This window comes from Epinephelus fuscoguttatus, linkage group LG1, assembly GCF_011397635.1.
Source record: "Epinephelus fuscoguttatus linkage group LG1, E.fuscoguttatus.final_Chr_v1".
In the NCBI taxonomy this organism is placed as follows: Eukaryota; Metazoa; Chordata; class Actinopteri; order Perciformes; family Serranidae; genus Epinephelus; species Epinephelus fuscoguttatus.
In genome coordinates, this window is record NC_064752.1 from 6,015,969 (window position 1) to 6,042,849 (window position 26,881).

Genomic DNA, 26,881 nt, shown 5'->3' on the forward strand with positions numbered 1-26,881 from the left:
CCTTTAAAAAGTACTGTTCGTTCCAACCTTTTCTCCAAAATATTAGATTTATTAACCACCAATGTGCAATATGAAATACATTTTTATAAACATCTACAACAACATCATTCTGAAACATTCTTCATAAATGCATCAATGTGTTTCATTTGTTTTTACAACAGCATCCACTCTTTAAAACTTTTTTATTGTGTTGTTGAGGCATTCATAGAGAGTCTTTGTTGAGTTCAGAGTGTCAGTGAATACAAACTCTGGTCATTTCATAGTAAGTCACAACTTTTATGAACGAGTTCAAAAAGTTTGGATCCTGAAAACATGTCAGACTTCTCACATGAAGCTGAAACTAAACACCGCCCAGAAAACTAAAGTATCATTCCTCAGCTGACTCCTCTCTTCCTTTTTTCAAGCCCCTCACAGACGCCTGATTCAACTGTGTTTTAGTTTGTCAGCTTTCTTTCTCTTTTCTTAATGTCAGTGTTTATTTTAAAGTTTTCTTTCATTTGAAAGATCAAAGATCATCAACTCATAGAAAAGAGAAGACACTGATGTGATACTGCTTGAATCACTCTCACCTCACATTCTGTTGCATGTTTTTGTATAAAATGTGTGATGTAAATAAAGTTGTATGGGTTTATTATTTTTCCAATGAGAGTAAAATTAGGTCCAGGTTGGAAATATCCAGAAGGACTGGCTGATTTAACAGGTTTTCTATCAGATTACAGAGCGTCTCCTCCTATAGTGGATCAGTCCTGAGGACAGAATCACTGCTCCCAACAGCAGAGCAACAACTCCACCAATCACGAAGCTCCTCTCGGACTGATTAAAGGAAGAGTCTGCAACAAAATGACAAGAGAAAAATCTGTTATATATGTGCAGAATACACAATGCCTGTTAATGACAAAATAATGCTGTACTGATCATAAAAAGGAAGCTGTATTGTTCCAGAACAAGTTAAAGGGGAACTCTGGTATTTTTCAGCTTGGATGAATAGGGTCCAGGTTGAGGAGTTCCTTTGAGTTTGCTCATCTGATCCAATCAAAAATAAAATCTCAGCTCCATCCTCACCCCAGTCAGAAATCTTGGGCTCCCTGAGGCTGATGTGCTCCACCACACAGCTGACCCTGTCCTGTCGGCCAGGTGTGAACTCCAGGAAAGAGTGGACATGGTAGGTCCAGTCTCCGTTTGTCATCACCTCGGTTAAAGTCACGCCTGAAGTCACTTCCTGTCCGTTGCGGTGCCATGTCACCCTGATATGTTTGGGGTAGAAATCGTAAGCGCTGCACACCAGCATGGTGTCGTGACTGGAGGTGGTGGTCTCTGTAAGAGTGATGTTGGGTTCAGCTGAAATCAGAAGGTGAAGAGTTTTTACTGAAAGATGGCCGCCATCTTTGAGCCATCAGCATGTGTGTCTACTGTTTGAGTGTTTACTTTGAACATTTCTGACATGTTTCATCAGTATTTTGTGGTTGTTGGGCATTTCAGTCAAAGATTTATATGATGGAATCATCAAATTAACAACTGAGTAACAAATGTCTTTGCTCCTTTTGCTCCCATGGATGCACTGAGCATGATAATACTTGAGACTTTCACCAGCCCAGAGGCTAACTTCCGGTTTGGCACTTTGCTAACTTGAATGGGGATAAATGATTTAACTGTACAGCTCTTCTAGTATTATGAAATGTTATCAGACTGAATGAATCAAATCCCAATCGTAAAACAAGTTATTTTGTGGTGATTGTGATGCTCAAAAAAATGTATCCACTGATTTACAAACATCTTGTTCACAATGTAAGTCTATTGAAAAAGCATTTCTTGACTCCATGACATCACATGACAGACCTGGAAGTTGTAATTCCATAGTTTGGCCACGATGTCAAATGGGCTTCATAGCCCAGTGCTGATTCTGCAGGCTCAGGTTCCACTGCAGAAAAGGGCACAATGTTGTGACGTAATTGAAAGAGAGCCAGTTAAATCACAAACAAAGGAAAACAATACAGTGCTCCTGGGATGACCTTTTCCTGTACGTCATGGTTAGTGTTGCCCTGGTTCCCTCGCCAAAAGCCAATGGGATTTTTCCTCTGGCTTTTGGATCACTGCAGAAAAGCTCTGTGGCAAACAGAGCGTGTGAACTTTTTTGAGATATTTAAAGATTTCGGGGAAAAAAATTTGCATTTCACTCAGATTTCAATGTACAAATTGAAAAGGTGGATGGATCTGCACTTTATATCTTGGTGTCGTGACAGTGAGGTTGCCAGGTTTGGTACCACCATGCTTGTCAAGCCTGGCATTTTATCAAGAAATAGCACAGCTACTCTTAAACCACGAGATGATGTTTTTGCAGTTCTGTTTGTGTATGATTTAAAGAGACACACATATCACTCACCCATGTTCAAATCCAGTCCAGTAAATAACAAATCAGTATTGTCGACACATATCTGCCTCTCTAATATCTTCTGCTGAACTTCATATATGTTTTCATTATACATCGATGCAAAGATTAATCCAACTGGAGTAAAGCCTGTCCAGTTCCCGACTGTGCTGTTGTACCGCATCGTAAACTGTTCATTAAAATACCAGTCGATCAGAAACTCCACCTGCTCCGGCTCTCTGGTGTACCAGGCACACCAGGAATTGACAGACACAAAGTATCCCTTTCCATCAGCAGCACAATCTGAAAGGAGAAGGCACAAGACTTACTTAATGACGGCATGAACAAAGATTACAAGATATTGGCAAGATGTTGTTCTTCCTGTCGGCCCACAAAACCTGTCTCCAAGTTTTTAAGGGCACCTGATATTGTTTTTATTAATGTGTCTCTGTGACCACAAGCACCACACCAGCAGAGCAGAAAGCTGCCAAGAACATAGGCGGTGCTGGGGGGGAGCTTGGAGGTGCTTCAGCACCCCCAAAGAAGCCCACAGCACCCCCGTAGCACCCCCATGAAATGCTAATAAAATTGATTTTGTTTTTGTTCTATTGTGTGACATTATCTGGTGGTCATATTATTAATAGGCTATCTATGAATAGGCTAATGCATCAATTAGCGAACATATCGTAAATAATGTATTATGGGGTGCCTGATAATACATTATTTACAGTAGGTCCTGCCCGAGTGCAGCACCTCTTGCCTCCTGCCTTTGAAGACATACCTGAGGAACAGCAGTAGCCATATGTGCAACAATAACCTGGCATACTTGACCATAAACACCAGGAGGACCAAAGATCTGGACGCAGATAAAATCATCGCTGCCTTTGCCAGCAATCACAATAACAGACGCACGTTCTACTGTAAAGACGTGTAGTGGTGAGTAACAATATATTAGCCTGCCATAGGCGCAGTACAGGGATTAATTTTTATTATACTCGGGCATAGTCGATAGTGTTGTTGTGTTGCGTTAGTGAGGGCCGTTTCAGGACCAAGTGACAACCAAGTGACTGTGTCACTGGGTGCTGTTATGGACAGTGAGCTGTCGTTCTTTTGTATTGCTCAGTGTGTGTATTATGGCCCGTGAAATCTCTCTCTCTCTCTCTCTCTCTCTCTCTCTCTCTCTCTCTCTCTCTCTCTCTTAGGTGCTGCTATATCCAGGGTTGCCTCGATGACTGTGGAGCCCAGCAAAATTAAAATAAAAATGTGTTGTTCAAAGATGGTTGTTGTTGGTGGTCCCTCTAATTCCACAATGTGCATGATTTTTTGTTGATTTGTACTCTGCGTGCTTATATTGGTAGGCTATATCCACAACTCCTTAGCACATCCAATTAATAGTTAAGTTGTCTTGTGTGAAATAAATAAACGTTAGTAAAATATTCCCTGTACCAGAATAGCAGTTGTCTTGTGTCCTGTCAGTTTTATAGAACATAAGTGATTATTCTGTGAATCACATTGTGTTAACTGCGAATAAAAACTGCCTTAGACAATCAGGATGCACATGGTCTATCTAAAACCATTTGACTTTCAGGGATACCAATGTCAATATTTTAACCCCGACATGCTGTGTGGCCCTAAAACATCAAATAATGGACAACAGTAGAATTACTCACCGACCACAGACCGAGAGAAAAGATACACAAACAGCAGGAACGTGAAACATTTCATGTTGAAGACAGTCAGACCAGAGTGTTGTGGATTCTCGACCAAACTACTGAACATGATCCTGTAGTACTGTGCAGTCCAACATTTGCTCCTAAAAATTACATAAAACCAAACACCGCCCAGAAAATTAAACATCATTCCCCTCACAGACGTGTCTGCCTTTCTCTTCCTCTTTTCTTAATGTCAGTTAATTTAGTTCAGTTTTCTTTCATTCAAAAGCAGAGATCAGTATCAACTCATAGAAAAGACAACAACACAACAATAAAGAAAGACACTGATAAAAGTCAGTTTAACGCCTTGTCCACTCTGGAAGGTTTGAAAATAGCTTTTTCCATGTGGTACATCACACACAAGCTGTGTTTTAGGTTGTTGACAATAAATCTTTTGTAAAACTCCATCCAGGATGAAGGTTTAAGTCTGTTTTCAGTGTTGATGTGTAGACAGGGTAAACCTACTGTGTGTTCCAGCACCCATACTACCATACTATATAGTACGCCAGGAAAACATTTAGTATGTCCCAGTACATATATAGTATGTCAAAAATACCAGGATGTTCTACTACATCTGGTCCGATTTGCAGTATGTAAGCCAGCATGCTTTACTGACTATTCTGACCCACAACTGACCCTTTGCATAGTCTGGCCAATCATAAGGTAGCATCAGGCATTCAGGCATATTCAGGCTGGTTTTGTGGATTTGGAGCTAAATGTTGTGCCTGGGGCACGTCGTGTATTAATGATACTGGTTACCTGGAGAGGTTGGAAAAAGATATACGTTTCTTCCCTGTTCCAAAACCAAAATCAAACCCTGAAAAGTGTAGGGTTAGCCAGCTAGCTACTGTGCAGTTAGTTACAGTGTGGGCTCCATGCTTACTCTGACAGCTTGTCGGACCATCACAAAGGGGCGCAGCGGATGATACGTCACATCAACTGAGACGCAAACAGATGACAGATAGACAGTTGATTGAAAGCTGCCAGAGGTCACAATGACAAATGACAACGCATTCAAGTAACTGATGACCAGTCGAACAGTAATAATAGGAATATTTATTGATTCAGTCAACAAATAATTATTAATTTTACAAACTGTCACTGTCTCAAATATACGTTAGCATCTACAATCTGTCCAGTTATAACTTTAAAGTTAAACTACTTATGCATTGCAAAGTAACAACACTGGAGGGCTGCTGGGAGCTCAAACTGGGAGTTTTCAGCCACACTGGTTTGGTCCAGACTGAAATATCTGGACAACTCAGCAAAAACTAGACTGAAATCTCTCCACTGGCTGCCTGTAAGATAGAGAGTTTAATGTAATATACACATCCTGTAACATTCACCTAGATTCACCTAAAACACGTCTCCAAGGCATACCCAAAGCAAACTGAAAGCTGTCCCTGTTTTAGAACATGTACATGCAGGTCTCATATGAAAGTTGACACTGAGGTTTTTTCCCCAACAGTCAGAATCACTGTAAGTGATAAACACTAATAGAAAATCTAAATTGATGAGAAAGACTGTTTTTAAGGCAGCACAGGAGCCGTTTGTTTATCATTTCTGTACATTTATAGATGACACTAAGGGGTTAAAACTCCTGTGGAGCTTCAGAGTGTCATTGACTACAAGACCCATAAGTCTCAGGTGAGGTGGGCCGATCGCTGGCTCTATAAATACCTCGAAACTACAGGAAATGTGTCCCTTCAGCTCAGGCTCTGGTTGGCTATCAAGGCCAAAGCAATAGCAATGGAAGCTCCTATTGGCTCAGCTGAGGTGTCAATGGAAAGGTCAGGAGCTCGCCTCCATTTTAAGATACATCAGTCAATTTGTTTACATGTAGAACAGGAGAAATTATGGATCATATAAGGGGTAATATGAACGTTTGAAACAATGCAGCAGCACTTTGTGGATATTTATGGATGTAATAACGTGTGTGGACTAAACATTTGCTGGATTTAGATCGTCAGGACTATTAGCAGTGTGAGAGAGGAAAACGAAGCTGTGTGAAATGAAGCTTGGTCTGGATAATATGGATCTGTGGCTTATGATAACGCTTCATAGATGAGTTGTAACTGTTGAATTATTTGTTTTTGTCTGACAGGAGTGCTTTTGAACGACAGGTCATGTGAGTAAACCTAAGGAGGTCCAGGCTGGAAATATCCAGAAGGACTGGCTGATTTAACAGGTTTTCTATCAGATTACAGAGCGTCTCCTCCTATAGTGGATCAGTCCTGAGGACAGAATCACTGCTCCCAACAGCAGAGCAACAACTCCACCAATCACGAAGCTCCTCTCGGACTGATTAAAGGAAGAGTCTGCAACAAAATGACAAGAGAAAAATCTGTTATATATGTGCAGAATACACAATGCCTGTTAATGACAAAATAATGCTGTACTGATCATAAAAAGGAAGCTGTATTGTTCCAGAACAAGTTAAAGGGGAACTCTGGTATTTTTCAGCTTGGATGAATAGGGTCCAGGTTGAGGAGTTCTTTTGAGTTTGCTCATCTGATCCAATCAAAAATAAAATCTCAGCTCCATCCTCACCCCAGTCAGAAATCTTGGGCTCCCTGAGGCTGATGTGCTCCACCACACAGCTGACCCTGTCCTGTCGGCCAGGTGTGAACTCCAGGAAAGAGTGGACATGGTAGGTCCAGTCTCCGTTTGTCATCACCTCGGTTAAAGTCACGCCTGAAGTCACTTCCTGTTCGTTGCTGTGCCATGTCACCCTGATATGTTTGGGGTAGAAATCGTAAGCGCTGCACACCAGCATGGTGTCGTGACTGGAGGTGGTGGTCTCTGTAAGAGTGATGTTGGGTTCAGCTGAAATCAGAAGGTCAAGAGTTTTTACTGAAAGATGGCCGCCATCTTTGAGTCAACAGCATGTGTGTCTACTGTTTGAGGAGTGTTTACTTTGAACATTTCTGACATGTTTCATCAGTATTTTGTGGTTGTTGGGCATTTCAGTTAAAGATTTATATGATGGAATCATCAAATTAACAACTGAGTAACAAATGTCTTTGCTCCTTTTGCTCCCATGGATGCACTGAGCATGATAATACTTGAGACTTTCACCAACCCAGAGGCTAACTTCCAGTTTAGCGCTTTGCTAACTTGAATGGGGATAAATGATTTAATTGTGCAGCTCTTCTAGACTTTTGAAATGTTATTCGGACCGAATGACTTAAATCTAGTCATTTCGTGGGGGTTGTGTTGCTCAAAAAATGTATCCACTGATTAACAGACATCACGTTCACAATGTAAGTCTGCAGAAAACAGTATAATTTGGCCCCATGACATCACGTGACGGACCTGGAAGTTGTAATTCCATAGTTTGGCCACAATGTCAAATGGGCTTCATAGCCCAGTGCTGATTCTGCAGGCTCAAGTTCCACTGCAGAAAAGGGCACAATGTTGTGACGTAATTAAATAAGAGCCAGTTAAGATTTTCTAAAAAAAAAAAAAACAAATTGCATTTTCACTCAGATTTTAATGTACAAATTGAAAATCCACAGAAAAATGGTGGATGGATCTGCACTTTATATCTTGGTGTCGTGACAGTGAGGTTGCCAGGTTTGGTACCACCATGCTTGTCAAGCCTGGCATTTTATCAAGAAATAGCACAGATTGGCTTAAACCACAAGATGATGTTTTTGCAGTTCTGTTTGTTTCACAAATATCACTCACCCATGTTCAACTCCGTTGTACTCAATAAGAAATCAACATGGTTGACACATAGCACCTGCCTCTCCATCATCCTCCCCTGAGGGTGTTCTTCATTAAATATCAGAGTTAAGATTAATCCAGCTGGAGTAAAGCCTGTCCAGTTCCCGACTGTGCTGTTGTACTGCATGGTAAACTCATCATTCAAATAAAAGTCGATCAGATACTCCACCTTCTCCGGATCTGGGGAGTACAAGGCACACCAGGAGTCGATATGAACAAAGTATCCCTTTCCATCAGCAGCACAATCTGAAAGGAGAAGGCACAAGACTTTTTAATGTGCAGATACAGTAGATCCATCAGTTGATGGCATGCACACACTTTGCTTAAGTTAGTTAGGTAGTTGCAGTTTATTTCAAACATGTAAGTATCAAATAAAACAAAATAATCATACAGTGGTAGACAGAAATAAAAAACAGATTACTAAAGGAAGCATGAAAACAACATATAATGCTTTTATTAATATGTCCCAAAAGGTGTGGGAGTAAGTATAAACTTATATTGTAATAGTCAATCATGCAGCTCCCCATCACAATATAGCTGTACAGTAAATAATTCTTCTAGACCTTTTCTAACATATTAAATTAATTACCAATCATATTTGTCTTACAGCAAGATATAAAATAATTACAAAAATACTTAGAACATAAAAATTCATATGTATATATTCATACATATATACATATATGTGTGTACACATTATTCAAAAAATAATCTCATCTTTATGTCCTGATCCAATCATTACATATTTGTTTTGCTTTGTCAAACTAGGAATATATACACAAACTATTGACATACACCCACATATACACAAGCTATGTAAATATGCATACTCACACTTACACATACATGCATAAAACTGATGGTAATAAATAAATAAATGAATAAATAAAGAGTAAACACCTTCTTCATTCTTGTACCTTGTGAAAATCATCTCTTTTTAAACTGGTTTATGTTTGGACATTTCTTGAGCTCCACATTCAAAAGATTCGATAGTTTCAACCCACAGATTGAAATACAAAAACTTGTTCTTGTCATATGCACAGACAGGGTCTTGAAATTTAATTTCCTCTTTAAATTATAACCCCCTTGCCTTTCAATGAATACTTTTTTCAAGATTTCCTGGTAGTACATTGTTCTTTTGCTTTAAATATTATTTGTGCTGTCTGTAATTCCACATGATCTTTCAATTTTTAAGAGTTCTGACTGTGAGAATAATGAGTTTGTATGATCCCTATATCCCACCCCATGAATGATCCGAATGGTCTTCTTTTGCAAAATAAGTAATGGATGAATTGTACTTCGGTAGTTGTTGCCCCAAACATCTGCACAGCAATTTAGATGGTGAACAGTACAGAATGTGGAGTGACTTGTGATCCAGGACCTGCTTTGCTTATTCAACATTGCAATAGTTTTTGACACTTTGGTTTGTACATGCTTAATATGTGATTTCCAATAGATTTGATCGTCAACTGTCACCCCAAGGAATTTGATTTTATTAACTCTTTCAATAGTAAACCCATCCAAATGAATATTTATCCATAGATTAGTTCTGCAGTTCCCAAAAAGTATCAGTCCTGTTTTGTTCAGGTTTAATGATCATTTATTTCTATCAAACCATATTTTCAATTTAATCAATTCTGACTTGATCGCCTGCATTAAAACATGCAAATCAGTGCCAGAGCAAAAAAAGAAAAAAAATTGTATCATCATCAAATTTTATTGCTTTTGATATGTTGCATAAATCATTGATGAAAGAGTAAACAATTAGGGGCCCAACACTGACCCCTGGGGGACACCACAAGTAATGTCCAGACATGTTGAACAAACTGCTTTCTGTTAGACAAATAACTCCTCACACAATCTAACGCTTTCCCCTGGTGCCATACCGTTCTAGTTTATTGAATAATATATCATGGTTAATTGTGTTAAAAGCCTTTTTATTTATGTCTATGAATATTCCAACTGAATACAGGTTTTGGTCTGGTGAATCTGTGATTTCCTCAAATTAATCCATTAATGCCAGTGATGTTGCTCTGTTTGATCTGAATCCATGTTGACTTGCAGTGAGTAATTTGTGTTTGTCTATGAATTTTTCCAGCCAGTTACTGAAAAGCTTTTCTAGGATTTTGGAAAATTGAGGTAGTCATGAAAGAAGGTCTGTTTGTGAAGTGGTATTTGTTCTCAGATTGCTTTTCTAGTTTAAAAAAAAGTTTTCCCAAACTCTTCCTCATCAAATAGTTTAAGCTTTTACCTATCAGATTACAAGTTATTGGCAAGATATTGTTCTTCCTGTCGGCCCACCACTTTGATTCAGACTGAAACATCTCAGTAACTATTGTAATGGACTGCCATGATATTTTGTACAGACAGAAGGAATAATTGCACGAGGCAAAACCTGTCTCCAAGTTTTTATGGGCACCTAATATTATTTAAAAACAGACTTAAAAAATGTAAATGGGCTTTAAAACAGTCAGAGTAATGATAACCCAAGACAAATTTTGTTAATGTGTGTCTGTGACCACGGGTACCGCACCAGCAGAACAAAGAGCTGCTATGAAGTCAAGTTCCTCATTCAGATCACTGAAATGTTTTATATGTATGTTGAAATATCTTAACCTCAACATGCTGTGTGGCCCTAAAACATCAAATAATGGACAACAGTAGAATTACTCACCGACCACAGACCGAGAGAAAAGATACACAAACAGCAGGAACGTGAAACATTTCATGTTGAAGACAGTCAGACCAGAGTGTTGTGGATTCTCGACCAGCGCTGTGCAGTGCATGAGTGATTCTTTCCTTTTGACCGCAGTTACTGAAACTACTGAACATGATCCTGTAGTACTGTGCAGTCCAACATTTTCTCCTACAAATTACATAAAACCAAACACCGCCCAGAAAATTAAACATCATTCCCCACAGACACGGCACAACTGTGTTGCGTCATGTGTCTGCCAGCTACCTTTCTCTTCCTCTTTTCTTAATGTCAGTGTTTAGTTCAACAACACAACAATAAATAAAGACACTGATAAGAGTCAGTTTAACGCCTTGTCCACTCTGGAAGGTTTGAAAATAGCTTTTTCCATGTGGTACATCACACACAAGCTGTATTTTAGGTTGTTGAAAATGAACCTTGTGTAGACAGGGTAAACCTACTGTGTGTTCCAGCACCCATACTACCATACTATATAGTACGCCAGGAAAACATTTAGTATGTCCCAGTACATATATAGTATGTCAAAAATACCAGGATGTTCTACTACATCTGGTCCGATTTGCAGTATGTAAGCCAGCATGCTTTACTGACTATTCTGACCCACAACTGACCCTTTGCATAGTCTGGCCAATCATAAGGTAGCATCAGGCATTCAGGCATATTCAGGCTGGTTTTGTGGATTTGGAGCTAAATGTTGTGCCTGGGGCACGTCGTGTATTAATGATACTGGTTACCTGGAGAGGTTGGAAAAAGATATACGTTTCTTCCCTGTTCCAAAACCAAAATCAAACCCTGAAAAGTGTAGGGTTAGCCAGCTAGCTACTGTGCAGTTAGTTACAGTGTGGGCTCCATGCTTAGTCTGACAGCTTGTTGGACCATCACAAATGGGCGGAGCTTAGAGAAAGGTCAATTCTATGCGCAGCGGATGATACGTCACATCAACTGAGACGCAAACAGATGACAGATATACAGTTGATTGACAGCTGCCAGAAGTCACACTGATGAGATGACAACGTCTTCAAGTAACTGATGACCAGTCGTATAGTAATAATAGGAATATTTATTGATTAACTAAACAAATAATTATTAATTTTACAAACTGTCACTGTCTCAAATATACGTTAGCATCTACAATCTGTCCAGTTATAACTTTAAAGTTAAACTACTTATGCATTGCAAAGTAACAACACTGGAGGGCTGCTGGGAGCTCAAACTGGGAGTTTTCAGCCACACTGGTTTGGTCCAGACTGAAATATCTGGACAACTCAGCAAAAACTAGACTGAAATCTCTCCACTGGCTGCCTGTAAGATAAAACGTTTGAAACAATGCAGCAGCACTTTGTGGATATCTATGGATGTAATAACGTGTTTGGACTAAACATTTTGCTGGATTTAGATCGTCAGGACTATTAGCAGTGTGAGAGAGGAAAACGAAGCTGTGTGAAATGAAGCTTGGTCTGGATAATATGGATCTGTGGCTTATGATAACGCTTCATAGATGAGTTGTAACTGTTTATTTATTTGTTTTTGTCTGACAGGAGTGCTTTTGAACGACAGGTCATGTGAGTAAACCTAAGGAGGTCCAGGCTGGAAATATCCAGAAGGACTGGCTGATTTAACAGGTTTTCTATCAGATTACAGAGCGTCTCCTCCTATAGTGGATCAGTCCTGAGGACAGAATCACTGCTCCCAACAGCAGAGCAACAACTCCACCAATCACGAAGCTCCTCTCGGACTGATTAAAGGAAGAGTCTGCAACAAAATGACAAGAGAAAAATCTGTTATATATGTGCAGAATACACAATGCCTGTTAATGACAAAATAATGCTGTACTGATCATAAAAAGGAAGCTGTATTGTTCCAGAACAAGTTAAAGGGGAACTCTGGTATTTTTCAGCTTGGATGAATAGGGTCCAGGTTGAGGAGTTCCTTTGAGTTTGCTCATCTGATCCAATCAAAAATAAAATCTCAGCTCCATCCTCACCCCAGTCAGAAATCTTGGGCTCCCTGAGGCTGATGTGCTCCACCACACAGCTGACCCTGTCCTGTCGGCCAGGTGTGAACTCCAGGAAAGAGTGGACATGGTAGGTCCAGTCTCCGTTTGTCATCACCTCGGTTAAAGTCACGCCTGAAGTCACTTCCTGTCCATTGCGGTGCCATGTCACCCTGATATGTTTGGGGTAGAAATCGTAAGCGCTGCACACCAGCATGGTGTCGTGACTGGAGGTGGTGGTCTCTGTAAGAGTGATGTTGGGTTCAGCTGAAATCAGAAGGTGAAGAGTTTTTACTGAAAGATGGCCGCCATCTTTGAGCCAACAAGGTGGATGGATCTGCACTTTATATCTTGGTGAAAAGTGAGTGTATATGATTTAAAGAGACACAGACATCACTCACCCATGTTCTCCTCCGTTACATTCAGTAACAAACCAATATGGTTGACACATATCAGCCGCCTCTCTGATTTCCTCCCCACTACATTGTGCTTGTCTTTATTAAACTTTGATGCAAAGATTAATCCAGCTGGAGTAAAGCCTGTCCAGTTCCCGACTGTGCTGTTGTACTGCATCATAAACTCTTCATTAAAATAATAGTCGATCAGATACTCCACCTGCTCCGGCTCTCTGGTGTACCAGGCACACCAGAAGTCGACGTACATGAAGTATCCCTTTCCATCAGCAGCACAATCTGAAAGGTGAAGGCACAGACTTACTCTTTTTTAAACACTAAATGTGCAGGTACAGTAGGTCCATCAGTATTAATGACAGCATTCCTCATTTCCTGAATTCCTTTTCATCAAATAGTTTAAGCTTTTACCTATCAGATTACAAGATATTGGCAAGATATTGTTCTTCCTGTCAGTCCACCACTTTGATTCAGACTGAAACATCTCAGTAACTATTGTAATGGACTGCCATGATATTTTGTACAGGCAGAAGGAATAATTACACTGATATTGTTTTAAGACAGACTTAAAAAAATGTCAACGAGCTTTCCTCATTCAGATCATTGAAATATATGCAAAAATAAAAAAGGGGAAATTAGACACCCTGAATCTGCCAGGACATTGACGTCTACTGTTCTACTGGAGTAACTCTATGACTTTTGTGACTTTATAACCGTAATGCTGCAGCTGGGATGAAGGGATAAAGGGGGCCAAAATTGTGGGAAGCCACAACAGAATGTCTGCATTACAGATACATTCATATTTTTAATCCATCAACATGGAGGCAGCCCCACTGTGGTGCACAGCGCTTGCCTGCCTGACAACCTGCTGTTCGGACCCGGCGGCATGTGCCTAATCTCCCCGGCCCGATTGAACCTCTCTGCTGTGCTTGCTTTGGCTGCATACTTTGTTCTGGTGTGCCTGCTTTGCAAGCTAGATCGCAACCATCTGCTGTTACTTTGCCTCCTCTCCCTGGGTACCAAACTGCTACCGTGGATTATACGCCATCATGGAGGCAGCCACATCGGGATGCACGGTGCCTTCCTGCGAGCTAATCTGCTGCATAGAACTGGTGGCGTGTGTTCAGGTTACCCTTCATAGTGTACCTCTGCACGGCCACTACCAGCACTCTTTTTTATGAAGTCACTTTTGTATGCTCTGGCAGTTGGTGTTGCACTGTCCTGGCTCACATCCTGTCTCACTGACAGACTATAGTTCGTTCAACTAAGTAAACACAAGTCGAGGTGTTCTGCTGTTTCACTGGGTGTCCCCCAGGGTTCAGTATTGGATCAACTTTTAATCATCATCTACCTTATTCCCTGGGCACAATCCTCCGTTACCATGGTGTTCATTTCCGTTGCTACGCAGATGGCACAAAGGTCTACATCTCATCTAAACCATCCACTGCCCTTTCTCCCACCTCCCTCACCACCTGCCTTGGGGACATCAAGAGTGGGATGAGCAGGAACTTTCTGAAACTCAACAGCAGCAAAACTGAGGCCCTGCTCATTGGCTCCAAAAACACCCTATCCAGACTCCAAAGCACCCAAGTCCCACACATCATCATTGATAACTTCCCTGTACCCTTCTCCAGCTAGGTCAAGACTCTCTGTGTCATTCTGGACAGCACTCTTTCATTTGAACTCCACATGAAAAACATTACCTGGACAGCTTTGTTCCACCTTGGCAGCATTTCCAGACTCCACCCATCACTGTCCCAGTCCAGCGCTGAAGTCTTGGTCCACACAGTTGTTACATCCTGTATTGACGACTGCAAGGCAGTTCTCTCTGGCCTTCCCACCAAACTCATTAACAGAATTCAAATCGTTCAAAACTCATCTGCCGGGATCATTACCTGCACCAAATCATCCGACCACATCACCTCCATTCTCATCCAGCTACACTGGCTCCCTGTTCAGTACCAGATTGACAACAAAAACCTTCTGCTCACCTTCAAAGCCCTCCAAAACTTGGCCCAACCTTGGTTGATATGGTATTTTCAAAAAGGAAATCAACAATAGACTTGATTAACAGGTACAGTTACCAGGTTTAAAACATATTTTTACTTATGTTTACGTCTTGTGTTATATAAAAAGGGTTATTAAAATATTCGCTGTGTTAAAATAGCAGTTGTGTTTTTTCACGAAATGCTATTCTCAATTTTCAGGTTGCACATCATCTATCTAAAAACATTTGACTTTCAGGGATACCAATGTCAAAATTTTAACCTCAACATGCTGTGTGGCCCTAAAACATCAAATAATGGACAACAGTAGAATTACTCACCGACCACAGATCGAGAGAAAAGATACACAAACAGCAGGAACGTGAAACATTTCATGTTGAAGACAGTCAGCCCAGAGTGTTGTGGATTCTCGACCAGCGCTGTGCAGTGCATGAGTGATTCTTTCCTTTTGACTACAGTTACTGAAACTACTGAACATGATCCTTTAAAAACAAACTGTACAGTCCAACATGAAACCAAACACTGCCCATAAAACGCAAGTATCATTCCTCAGCTGACTCCTCTTTTCCTTTTTTCAAACCCCCCACAGACGCCTGACTCCTTTTTGTTTTTCAGCTTTCTTTCTCTTTTCCTATTGTCAGTGTTTAAGTTTTCTTTCATTCCAAAGCAGAAACCATTATTAACTCATAGAAATGACAAAGACACATCATGTATTAAGACACAGATAAAAATCAGTATAAGGCCTTGTCCACTTGGAAAGGTTTAATAATATCTTTTTCCATGCGGTACATTCACACGCAAACTGCATTTTAGGTTCAGAGAAGAGAAGTCCAGAGTGCTCAGAAGTCAGAACAACTGTGATGAGGGTGCTCTTTGGCAGGGGACCCAAAAATACAAAAAAGAAAAAAATCCAAGGCACTCCTCTAGCAAAAAATGTAATAAGCATTCATTCATTCGGATGGCTATTTCATGATGAAATGTAAAACACAGTTAGCCTACATATTAAAAATGGAGCTGGGATACAACCCACGTGTAGCTGCACTAACAGCCTTTTTCAGGATGTAAACCCTGAAGAACCTATAACCCTGCGTTTTAGGTTGTTGAAAATGAATCATTTGTAAAACTCTGTTAAGAGAGAAGTCTGTTGTCAGTGTTGACGTGTAGACAGGGTAAACCTACGGGTTATTTATTTGTTTTTGTCTGACAGACGTGTTTATTGAGTCTGCTGTGGTGGTTGTACCTTGAAATGGTCAGCATTAATGACACCACGCAGAGTGTAGCTTTTGAACGACAGGTCATGTGAGTAAACCTAAGGAGGTCCAGGTTGGAAATATCCAGAAGGACTGGCTGATTTAACAGGTTTTCTATCAGATTACAGAGCGTCTTCTCCTATAGTGGATCAGTCCTGAGGACAGAATCACTGCTCCCAACAGCAGAGCACAAACTCCACCAATCACGAAGCTCCTCTCGGACTGATTAAAGGAAGAGTCTGCAACAAAATGACAAGAGAAAAATCTGTTATATATGTGCAGAATACACAATGCCTGTTAATGACAAAATAATGCTGTACTGATCATAAAAAGGAAGCTGTATTGTTCCAGAACAAGTTAAAGGGGAACTCTGGTATTTTTCAGCTTGGATGAATAGGGTCCAGGTTGAGGAGTTCCTTTGAGTTTGCTCATCTGATCCAATCAAAAATAAAATCTCAGCTCCATCCTCACCCCAGTCAGAAATCTTGGGCTCCCTGAGGCTGATGTGCTCCACCACACAGCTGACCCTGTCCTGTCGGCCAGGTGTGAACTCCAGGAAAGAGTGGACATGGTAGGTCCAGTCTCCGTTTGTCATCACCTCAGTTGAGGTCACGCCTGAAGTCACTTCCTGTCCGTTGCGGTGCCATGTCACCTTGATATGTTTGGGGTAGAAATCGTAAGCGCTGCACACCAGCATGGTGTCGTGACTGGAGGTGGTGGTCTCTGTAAGAGTGATGTTGGGTTCAGCTGAAATCAGAAGGTGAAGAGTTTTTACTGAAAGATGGCCGCCATCTTTGAGCCAACAGCATGTGTGTCTACTGTTTGAGGAGTGTTTACTTTGAACATTTCTGACATGTTTCATCAGTATTTTGTGGTTGTTGGGCATTTCAGTCAAAGATTTATATGATGGAATCATCAAATTAACAACTGAGTAACAAATGTCTTTGCTCCTTTTGCTCCCATGGATGCACTGAGCATGATAATACTTGAGACTTTCACCAGCCCAGAGGCTAACTTCCAGTTTAGCGCTTTGCTAACTTGAATGGGGATAAATGATTTAATTGTGCGGCTCATCTAGACTTTTGAAATGTTATTTGGACCGAATGACTTAAATCTAGTCATTTCGTGGGGGTTGTGTTGCTCAAAAAATGTATCCACTGATTAACAGACATCACGTTCACAATGTAAGTCTGCAGAAAACAGTATATTTTGGCCCCATGACATCACGTGACGGACCTGGAAGTTGTAATTCCACAGTTTGGCCACCATATCAAATGGGCTTCATAGCCCAGTGCTGATTCTGCAGGCTCAGGTTCCACTGCAGAAAAGGGCACAATGTTGTGACATAATTAAACGAGAGCCAGTCAAGATTTTGTCCAAAACAAAAATTTGCATTTTCACTCAGATTTTAATGTACAAACTGAAAATCCATAGAAAAAAAGGTGGATGGATCTGCACTTTATATCTTGGTGTCGTGACAGTGAGGTTGCCAGGTTTGGTACCACCATGCTTGCCAAGCCTGGCATTTTATCAAGAAATAGCACAGATTGTCTTAAACCACAAAATTATATATTTGCAGTTCTGTTTGTGTATGATTTAAAGAGACACACATATCACTCACCCATGTTCTCCTCCACTGCATTCAATAATGAATCAGTACTGTCGACACATATCAGCTTCCTTTCCAATATCCTCCCCCGAAGGTTTTTATTAAATGTTTGAGTAAAGATTAATCCAGCTGGAGTAAAGCCTGTCCAGTTCCCGACTGTGCTGTTGTACTGCATCGTAAACTCTTCATTGAAATAATAGTCGATGAGAAACTCCACCTGCTCCGGCTCTCTGGAGTACCTGGCACACCAGAAGTCGGCGTACACAAAGTATCCCTTTCCATCAGCAGCACAATCTGAAAGGAGAAGGCACAAGACTTACTCTTTTCTTAATCCTAAATAATGAGAGTTTTTAATGTGCAGATACAGTAGGTCCATCAGTATTAATGATGGCATGAACAAACTTTGCTTTAGTCGGTTAGTAGCAGTTTGTTTCAAAAGATGCACTCAATGCTGCCAGGTCCACCCACTACTCTCACCTCATCCACTCTGGCTCCAACAACCCCAAGGCTCTGTTCTCCACCATGAACTCCCTCCTCAAACCACATGACAACACCTCCTCATCATTCACCACTGAAAAGTGCCAGTCCTTCTTAACATACTTCCACACACAAATAAACACCATCTACAGTAACCTCAACACCTCCAGGATCTCTCCCATCTCCCCACCTGCCTCACCACCCATCACCATTCAGGCCCTGTCCCACTTCTCTCCAGTATCCCCAGCACAGTTAACAACCATCATGACCGGAATGAAAACCTCCACCTGCACCCTGGATCGCATACCATCCAAACTCATTAAGTACTGCCTCCCTGCCATCTCCCCACTCATTACTGGTATTATTAATGCCTCCCTCAGCTCTGGTTCTGTCCCCCAAACCTTCAAACTGGCTGCCATCACACCAGTCATCAAAAAACCTGGTTTAAACCCTGACAATCCAAGTAACTTCCGCCCCATCTCCAATCTCCCCTTCCTGTCAAAAATCCTGGAACGTGTTGTCGCCTCACAACTCAGAACCCACCTCACCTCCAATAACCTGTTTGAATCTTTCCAATCTGGTTTCGGTTCAAAACATAGCACTGAAACAGCCCTCCTGAAAGTCACCAACGACCTCCTCCTCTCCTTAGACTCCGGACACCTCAACATTCTCATCCTCCTTGACCTCGCAGCAGCCTTTCGACACCATCAATCAATCCTGCTCTCCTGACTGGAATCATCTCTCCACATCACCGGTACAGCACTCTCCTGGATTCACTCCTACCTCACCAACCGACACCAGTTCCAGTATAAACAACTGCACCTCCTCCACCTCTCCCCTGTCCCAAGGTGTCCCCCAGGGGTCTGTGCTTGTTCCCCTCGTCTTCATCCTCTACATGCTCCCCCTTGGCAAGATCATCCGTCGTCACAGCCTCCAGTTCCACTGCTACGCCGACGACATCCAACTGTACATCTCCACCAAAGCCATCACCAACACCACCCACTCCACACTCACCAACTATCTCACTGAAATAAAATCATGGATGCAAACAAACTATCTCCAACTGAACAGTGACAAATTGGACATAATCATCATTGACCCCACATCCCGCACCAAAGCCACCCACAACCTCTGCCTCACCTTCGATAACTGCACTCTGTTTCCCTCACCATACACCCGCAACCTAGGAATCATCTTCAACAGCCAGCTAAGGTTTGACCCACATCAATCACAGCACCAGGAGTGCCTTCTTCCACCTCAAGAACATTGTGCGTCTCCGCCCCTCACTCACCTTCTCTGCTGCAGAAACCCTCATCCATGCATTTATCACATCCAGACTGGACTATTGCAATAGCATGCTGTACGGCTCATCATTCAAACTCCTCACTAAACTTCAATACATCAAGAGCTCTGCTGCCCGCCTGCTCACCCACACCCACTCCCGAGACCACATCACCCCCATCCTCCAAAACCTACACTGGCTCCCCATCACACATCACATACAGTTCAAAATCCTCCTCCTCACACACAAAGCAATCAACAACCAGGCCCCCTCCTACACCACACCCCCTCCCGTGACCTCCACTCATCCGAAGGAGATCTCCTCTTACTACCTGCATGGACCAAGAACTGAACCTGGGGGGACAGGGCCTTCTTCATCACTGCCCCCTCCCTCTGGAACTCACTACCCAAACCCATTTGTATCTGGACACACCTCCCAACATTCAAGACCATGCTCAAAACACACCTTTTTAAATTAGCTTTTTGTGTTAGTTTGTGTGTTTTATACTGTTTTGTAGTAATTTAGATATGGATGAACTGGTGAACAGTACAGAATGTGGAGTGACTTGTGATCCAGGACCTGCTTTGCTTATTTAACTTTTTGATACTTTGGTGTGTACGTGCTCAATATGTGATTTCCAATAGAATTGATTGTCAACTGTCACCCCAAGGAATTCAATTTCATCAACTCTTTCAATAGTAAACCCATCCAAATGAATATTTATCCATGTATTAGTTCTGCAGTTCCCAAAAAGTATCAGTCCTGTTTTGTTCAGGTTTAATGATCATTTATTTCTATCAAACCATATTTTCAATTTAATCAATTCTGACTTGATCACCTGCATTAAAACATGCAAATCACTGCCAGAGCAAAAAAAGAAAAAAAAAATTATTATCATCAGAAAATACTATCGCTTTTGATATGTTGCATAAATCATTGATGTAAAGAATAAACAATTTAGGGCCCAACACTGACCCCTGGGGGACACCACAAGTAATGTCCAGACATGTTGAACAAACTGCTTTCTGTTAGACAAATAACTCCTCACACAATCTAACGCTTTCCCCTGGTGCCATACCGTTCTAGTTTATTGAATAATATATCATGGTTAATTGTGTTAAAAGCCTTTTTATTTATGTCTATGAATATTCCAACTGAATACAGGTTTTGGTCTGGTGAATCTGTGATTTCCTCAAATTAATCTATTAATGCCAGTGATGTTGCTCTGTTTGATCTGAATCCATGTTGACTTGCAGTGAGTAATTTGTGTTTGTCTATGAATTTTTCCAGCCAGTTACTGAAAAGCTTTTCTAGGATTTTGGAGAATTGGGGTAGTCATGAAAGAAGGTCTGTTTGTGAAGTGGTATTTGTTCTCAGATTGCTTAAGTAGTATAAAAATCAAAGTGTGACTCAAGTTTTTCCTCATTTCCCAAACTCCTTCTCATCAAATAGTTTAAGCTTTTACGGATTACAAGATATTGGCAAGATATTGTTCTTCCTGTCGGCCCACCACTTTGATTCAGACTGAAACATCTCAGTAACTATTGTAATGGACTGCCATGATATTTTGTACAGACAGAAGGAATAATTGCACGAGGCAAAACCTGTCTCCAAGTTTTTATGGGCACCTGATATTGTTTTAAGACAGACTTTAAAAAAAAAAAAGTAAATGGCATTTAAAACAGTCAGAGTAATGACAACCCAAGACAAATTTCGTTATGCGTGTCTGTGACCATGGGCACCGCACCAGCAGAACAAAGAGCTGCTATGAAGTTCAAGTTCCTCATTCAGATCACTGAAATGTATAGGGTAAAGTGTATAAAAACTGCCTCAGAGATACCAATGTCAATATTTTAACCCCAACATGCTGTGTGGCCCTAAAACATCAAATAATGGACAACAGTAGAATTACTCACCGACCACAGATCGAGAGAAAAGATACAGAAAGAGCAGGAACGTGAAACATTTCATGTTGAAGACAGTCAGACCAGAGTGTTGTGGATTCTCGACCAGCGCTGTGCAGTTCATGAGTGATTCTTTCCTTTTGACTACAGTTACTGAAACTACTGAACATGATCCTTTAAAAACCTACTGTACAGTCCAACCTTTTCTCCTTACAAGTACATGAAACCAAACAGCGCCCAGAAAATGAAAGTAACATTCCTCAGACTTTTTTTCAGATCCCCTCACAGACAAATGACTCAACTGTGTTTTCAGATCGGTATCAACTCATAGAAAAGACGAAGACACAACATGAATAACGACACTGATAAAAATCAGTTTCATGCCTTGTCCACACAGGAAGGTTTGAAAAGAGCTTTTTCCATGTGGTACACTCACAGCTGCGTTTGCTGAAAATAAATCTAAAAAACATGTAAATATAGCAAATTCTGATCGACCCATATCAATTTCAGGCTAATAACTAATGATTAAGTCACACCCATTTCCTGTTTAAGTTCCAACCATTTCCTGTTTGAACTCTGCCCACTCTGAGTACAGACAGGGATACAGATCATTTAGCTGGTTGAACAGATACAAATACAGATACAGATAATGGTGTACTCATGCAACTAGTAAATAGTTGCAATTTGAAATCAATAAGAACAAATCCCTCTGTCAGTCCAAAGTTTCTTCTAAAGACACATCAAACCCAGCAATAATTATAATGTTTAATAATATGTTGAATTATCACAAAGTTCAAAATATGGACATTTAGGCCACACTGAAAGTGAATAATGGTAGAATCATTTCAATTATGCAGCTGCAGAGAGACACAAACTGGCTGCAACATGAAGCTTAACTTGTCAGATAATTAGCCGCTACACCAAAGCTGCTGCAACAATTAACTCCACAAATGAGGAAATATTCTGAAGTCTACAGGGAGAACTGTATCCACTCCTCTCATGCTACACAGTTCCTGGGTGAAGCAACAGGTTCTCTTAAATGTTCCATTCTTGTTTTAATCCACTGGGTGTCACTGCCGTGCTTTCCAACAGAGACACCACCCTGTTTATTCTGGGCTTTGTCTCTCAGGATTTGCTAACTGGAACCTCCTGGTTTCAAAGTCCTTAGACTCACATCTCACCAGCCACCATGAGCGTCCAAAAACACAGAATTGAAACCACAAAATATCTCCATACTGCTTGTCCGCAGTGATCCAAGTGTCCTGAAGCCCTGACATAAAAAGTTGTTTGGAAAAACGTCATCTGAACTCTGTTTTTAGCCTCACTGTAGCTTGTAGCTCTAACTGCCTCTCTGTACACTGCGCTCACATGTGCGCTTGCACGAGACCGTGAGACATGGGCACTGCGTTCATGTGTGTTCACGTGCTTTCGCTGGTTTCTCTTTCCTGTCAGTCCTCTCGTGTCTATGACTTCATCACTCACAAGTTCAGTTTTGCTCTTTTCCTTTTCTCCTTGTTACTTTTGAAACAATGCTTTAAGCTCCAGAGGAAGCTCAGATAGCTAGAGGAGGTGAATCAGCGTCATCATCATGTCAAAATGTGCCATCCACATGTTTGGTCAGAGATCGCTGTCTCGCCTTCCTTGTGTGTGTTTGCAGATGCAGATAATTCGGCATCAACACAGATGACCAGGCGAGGAGGTGAGACATTCAGCTCAAAGCTTGAATTTTCAAAGTAATCTCTCAATGAGTCTGCAGGCAGTCTGCACAGTGTGAGGGAAGTCAGACATTTGCTGGCATTTTCTGTCACTTGTACATGTTCCCAGCTGTTTTCAGTCTTATAAACCTTCCCTCTACACAGCTCTGAGAGTTGAAGAGATACTAGAACTCGTTCAGTTATCGTCCATTAAAGACCGAATCACCTCTACGTCACTCTAGCAACAACAATCATTACCAGGCAGAGAAATGAAGCTCAGCGAAAGTTCAGTCAGGAAGACTTTCTTTGTGGGCATCCATTCACAATTCTCTCCATCCCACTCCCACTGCTTCCTCTAATCAAACCTGAATTTTTTTTTGTAAACCTTGTGATTCAGTGTTTAGGATGTCCTATTGATTGTTACCATGGAAACGCAGCTCTTCATTCAGAGATGTGGGTATAAGGTGGCTAAATATTAGTCTCATTAAAGTAAGTCTGTCTTGTCTCTGGACTGGAGTGCATTATATTAAAGAGACACCAGGTGGCGCCCTAATCAAAGACTTCAGTTCTTGTTCTACCTCAGGGGTCAGTCACTCTTGGGATGTTTATGTGTTGCTTGGCAACAGGTCAGTCCCAGTCTAGATGGGGATATATTTGTGATGGCGGAGCTAAATGAATCATTTGATAAACCAACAAATCAAGACCTGTTGTCGCTTTTTACTGTTAATAAATGGCACTTGTAGAACTGTTGTATGAAAGCAATATCACATGAGAGGTTGTGCTGCTGAACTGAATATCATACTGCTATTCAGTTGTAGGAATGAGGCCGCAGGCCGAGTGCTGAAAATATACAGTACAACAGCACTCCCTCTCGTGTGCTATTGCTTAAATATTTTAAGTAATACTAGTAAGTAGTAGTTGTCCTTTGTCACTGATCCTGTTCGTGATTTTCATGGATGGGATCTCGCGCAGGAGCAGCCGGGAAGCGGGGGAGGTGTCCGGTATGGGGACGTCAGAATTGCATCTCTACTTTTCGCAGATGATGTTCTGTTGGCTTCATCACACAGTGACCTCCAGTATGCACTGGGGCGGTTTGCAGCCGAGTGTGAAGCAGTCGGGATGAGAGTCAGTGCCTCCAATTCTGATGCCATGGTTCTCTGCCGGAAACTAGTGGATTGCCCCCTCTGAATTGGGGGAAAGTTATTGTTTCAAGCGAGGGAATTCAAGTATCTTGGGGTCTTGTTCATGAGTGAGGGTAGAATGGAGTGTGAGATGGATCGGCAATTTGGTGCGGCTTCTGCAGTGATGCAGGCTCTGCGCCGGTTCATTGTGGTGAAGAGGGAGCTGAGCCGGAAGGCAAAACTGGTTCATCTACATCCACACCCTCACCTATGGTCATGAGCTCAGGGTAGTGACCAAAAGAGTAAGATCGTGGATACAAGCGGCTAAAATGAGTTTCCTCAGTGGGGTGGCTGGGCTCAGCCTTAGAGATAGGGTGAGGAGCTCGGAGTAGATCCACTGCTCCTTCACATCGAAAGAGGTCAGTTGAGGTGTTTCGGGCACTGGTAGGAGGCCTCGGGGCAGACCCAGAACACACTGGAGGGATTACATATCTCAACTGGGCTGGGAACACCTTGGGATCCCCCAGGAGGAGGTGGAAAGTGTCACTGGGGAGAAGGACATCTGGGGTGCTTTGCTTGGTCTGCTGCCCCCGCGACCCGACCCTGGATAAGTGAATGAAAATGGATGGATGGATGTAATGCTAGTAATATTCTATAATAATGATGATTTTCTTCCTCTCAAATCTATGTGGCCTGATTCAAGTGAGCCTAATCACATTTACTTACTCCTGTAAAGCTTAAAATATTGTTTTCATACATATTCCATATTTCAATTTTTTATAATCTTGTGGGAACTGTGATTTTCCACTGCTGATGTTTGTGCAAATGTTCTGATTGTCACAGATTACAACTAATTGCACCCTGTGTCATATTATTACAGACAAAGCCCCTGCATTGTTATCAGACACGCAGCTTTACATCAGTGTACTTGGTACTTTAACCTCTTCTACCGCAGCTGCTGTTTGCTGTAGGTATGAATCACGCATTGCAACGTTGGGACCGAGGCTGAATGACACACTTTGGTCTATCTTGTACCTGCTGCTGCCGTCACACCAGTAACACTGAAATTTACGAAAGAGTTCATCAAACTCTGAAGTACGACAAAGGCTCTGCATCACTTTGTGATGAGGTGGATTTTACATGGTTTGATTTTGTCTCCTGTGCACAGACACATTTCTCTTTAGGTCATGAAAGACTTTGTATGCTAAAATACATCTGCAACATTTTTGAAAAAAAGTAATAGTTAAGGTCATTTTAAGGCAAGAGTGCCAAAAAAGAAAAAAAACATCAATGATTCCAGTTTTCAAATGTTATTGCTGGATAACTCACCATCTCTGTTACCAGTATGAAAAAAACATTAAAAATCACACCTGGCATTCTTCATACAGTATCAGTAAAATTGTAAAGATTCTTACAAGGACTTAATTATGTGGATTTTTGCTATTGTTAAAAAGTCAGTGTTCAAACAGTGGACCTTTTTCCATTTTGGTCCGTAGCCAGGGGTGTAAATATAGACAATGCAGGTAATGTGGTAGCGCCGGGGCCCATGGAGTCTGGGGGCCCGTAGAGAGAGTGGTTGGAGGGCCTGCTCTTGCTAGACCAGAGAACAGGCCTTTGTGAGTGATTCAACTTGCCACCTCAGAAATATGCCTGTGTTCACAGTAGAACACACGTTAAAATAAAAACGCTGTTATCTTATATATGCGCCTGAGAAGGCAAACCCATCGCTGTCATTCATTCATGCATTCATTTTCCGTAACCACTTGTGCTGCTAGCAATCGCAGGGGCTGGAGCCTATCCCAGCTGATGCTGGGCGAGAGACGGGGTTCACCCTGGACAGGTCACCAGACTATCACAGGGCTGACACATAGAGACAGACAACCATTCACACTCACATTCACACCTACGGACAATTTAGAGTCACCAATTAACCTGCATGTCTTTGGACTGTGGGAGGAAGCTGGAGCACCTGGAGGAAACCCATGTTGACACGGGGAGAACATGCAAACTCCACAGAAGGGCTCCCCCACCCCATTCTTCATACAGTATCAGTAAATTTGTGAAGATTCTTACAAGGACTGAAGAGTCCGTAGTGCCTATTATAAAGCTTAGCGAAAGTTAAGTCAGGAAGACTCTCAATCATTCAACTGCTCAGCTCCAGCTCTGACTCTATTAGCTGACTATGGGCATCACCTTCAATTAATCCTACCAGATTTCGCCATGATCTCCCTGAACCAATCTTATCGTTGCTGTCAAGGTTTAAAACTGCTCTCCTCTCTGTTGCTGTCAGTTGTCTTTGTAGGACGAGCAGATGCAACCCTCGCCCACCTCGTTCATCTCCAGTCTTCAGCTCATCCACTGCCCATCATCCTCATCCTTCAGCCATCCCTCTCTTCACCTCCATCCTCACTCCGACCTCGTCACATATTGACTTTTGGTCATGGACTTTCCATATCCACATACGATGTGCAAGGTACCCTGGGTGCGTTGGTTGTTGACGTTCTGGGACACCATGTCAAGCTCTGCCTGTTACATGCATTGTCTTTTTCAAGATACAGTAAACGCACTACATCGGTACAACACTGCAAACTGAAGTTTTTTTCCTTCAACAAC

The 26,881-nt window shown here is 41.6% G+C and overlaps 3 protein-coding genes across 19 annotated transcripts in view; all 3 read right to left on the reverse strand.

Annotated features, from left to right (window-relative positions):
* The window catches only part of LOC125897175 (rano class II histocompatibility antigen, A beta chain-like), a 35,485-nt gene extending 20,173 nt beyond the window's left edge, over nt 1-15,312 (reverse strand). For 3 of the 14 annotated variants that reach the window (XM_049590426.1, XM_049590343.1, XM_049590332.1), the window contains exon 1: nt 4,036-4,161. In XM_049590426.1, the coding sequence (XP_049446383.1) occupies nt 4,036-4,144 (109 nt within the window). In that variant the 5' untranslated portion in view covers nt 4,145-4,161. Of the gene's footprint in view, nt 1-4,035; nt 4,162-10,480; nt 10,775-15,277 lie in introns of those variants that run through there. The other 11 variants (XM_049590361.1, XM_049590410.1, XM_049590433.1 and 8 more) reach the window with 11 other exon arrangements.
* Nucleotides 65-21,649, reverse strand: LOC125897254 (rano class II histocompatibility antigen, A beta chain-like). 4 transcript variants are annotated; one of them, XM_049590462.1, is made up of 4 exons: nt 21,466-21,648; nt 17,803-18,084; nt 1,063-1,338; nt 65-830 (listed from the first exon to the last, which is right to left on the reverse strand). In XM_049590462.1, the coding sequence occupies exons 1-4, from the start codon at nt 21,575-21,577 to the stop codon at nt 709-711; spliced, it is 792 nt and encodes a 263-aa protein (XP_049446419.1). In that variant the 5' UTR covers nt 21,578-21,648; the 3' UTR covers nt 65-708. The 4 variants fall into 4 exon arrangements, with proteins under 4 accessions (XP_049446419.1, XP_049446428.1, XP_049446410.1 ...); XM_049590471.1 differs by lacking the exon at nt 1,063-1,338 and adding an exon at nt 16,653-16,928 and having other exon boundaries at nt 21,466-21,645; XM_049590453.1 differs by lacking the exons at nt 65-830; nt 1,063-1,338 and adding exons at nt 4,930-6,395; nt 16,653-16,928 and having other exon boundaries at nt 21,466-21,641.
* LOC125897117 (rano class II histocompatibility antigen, A beta chain-like) lies at nt 11,630-16,217 on the reverse strand. The gene is made up of 4 exons (XM_049590201.1): nt 15,252-16,217; nt 12,917-13,207; nt 12,507-12,782; nt 11,630-12,274 (listed from the first exon to the last, which is right to left on the reverse strand). Exons 1-4 carry the CDS (start codon nt 15,475-15,477, stop codon nt 12,153-12,155), a joined length of 915 nt encoding a protein of 304 aa, XP_049446158.1. The 5' UTR covers nt 15,478-16,217; the 3' UTR covers nt 11,630-12,152.
* Nucleotides 21,650-26,881: the final 5,232 nt, after the last annotated feature.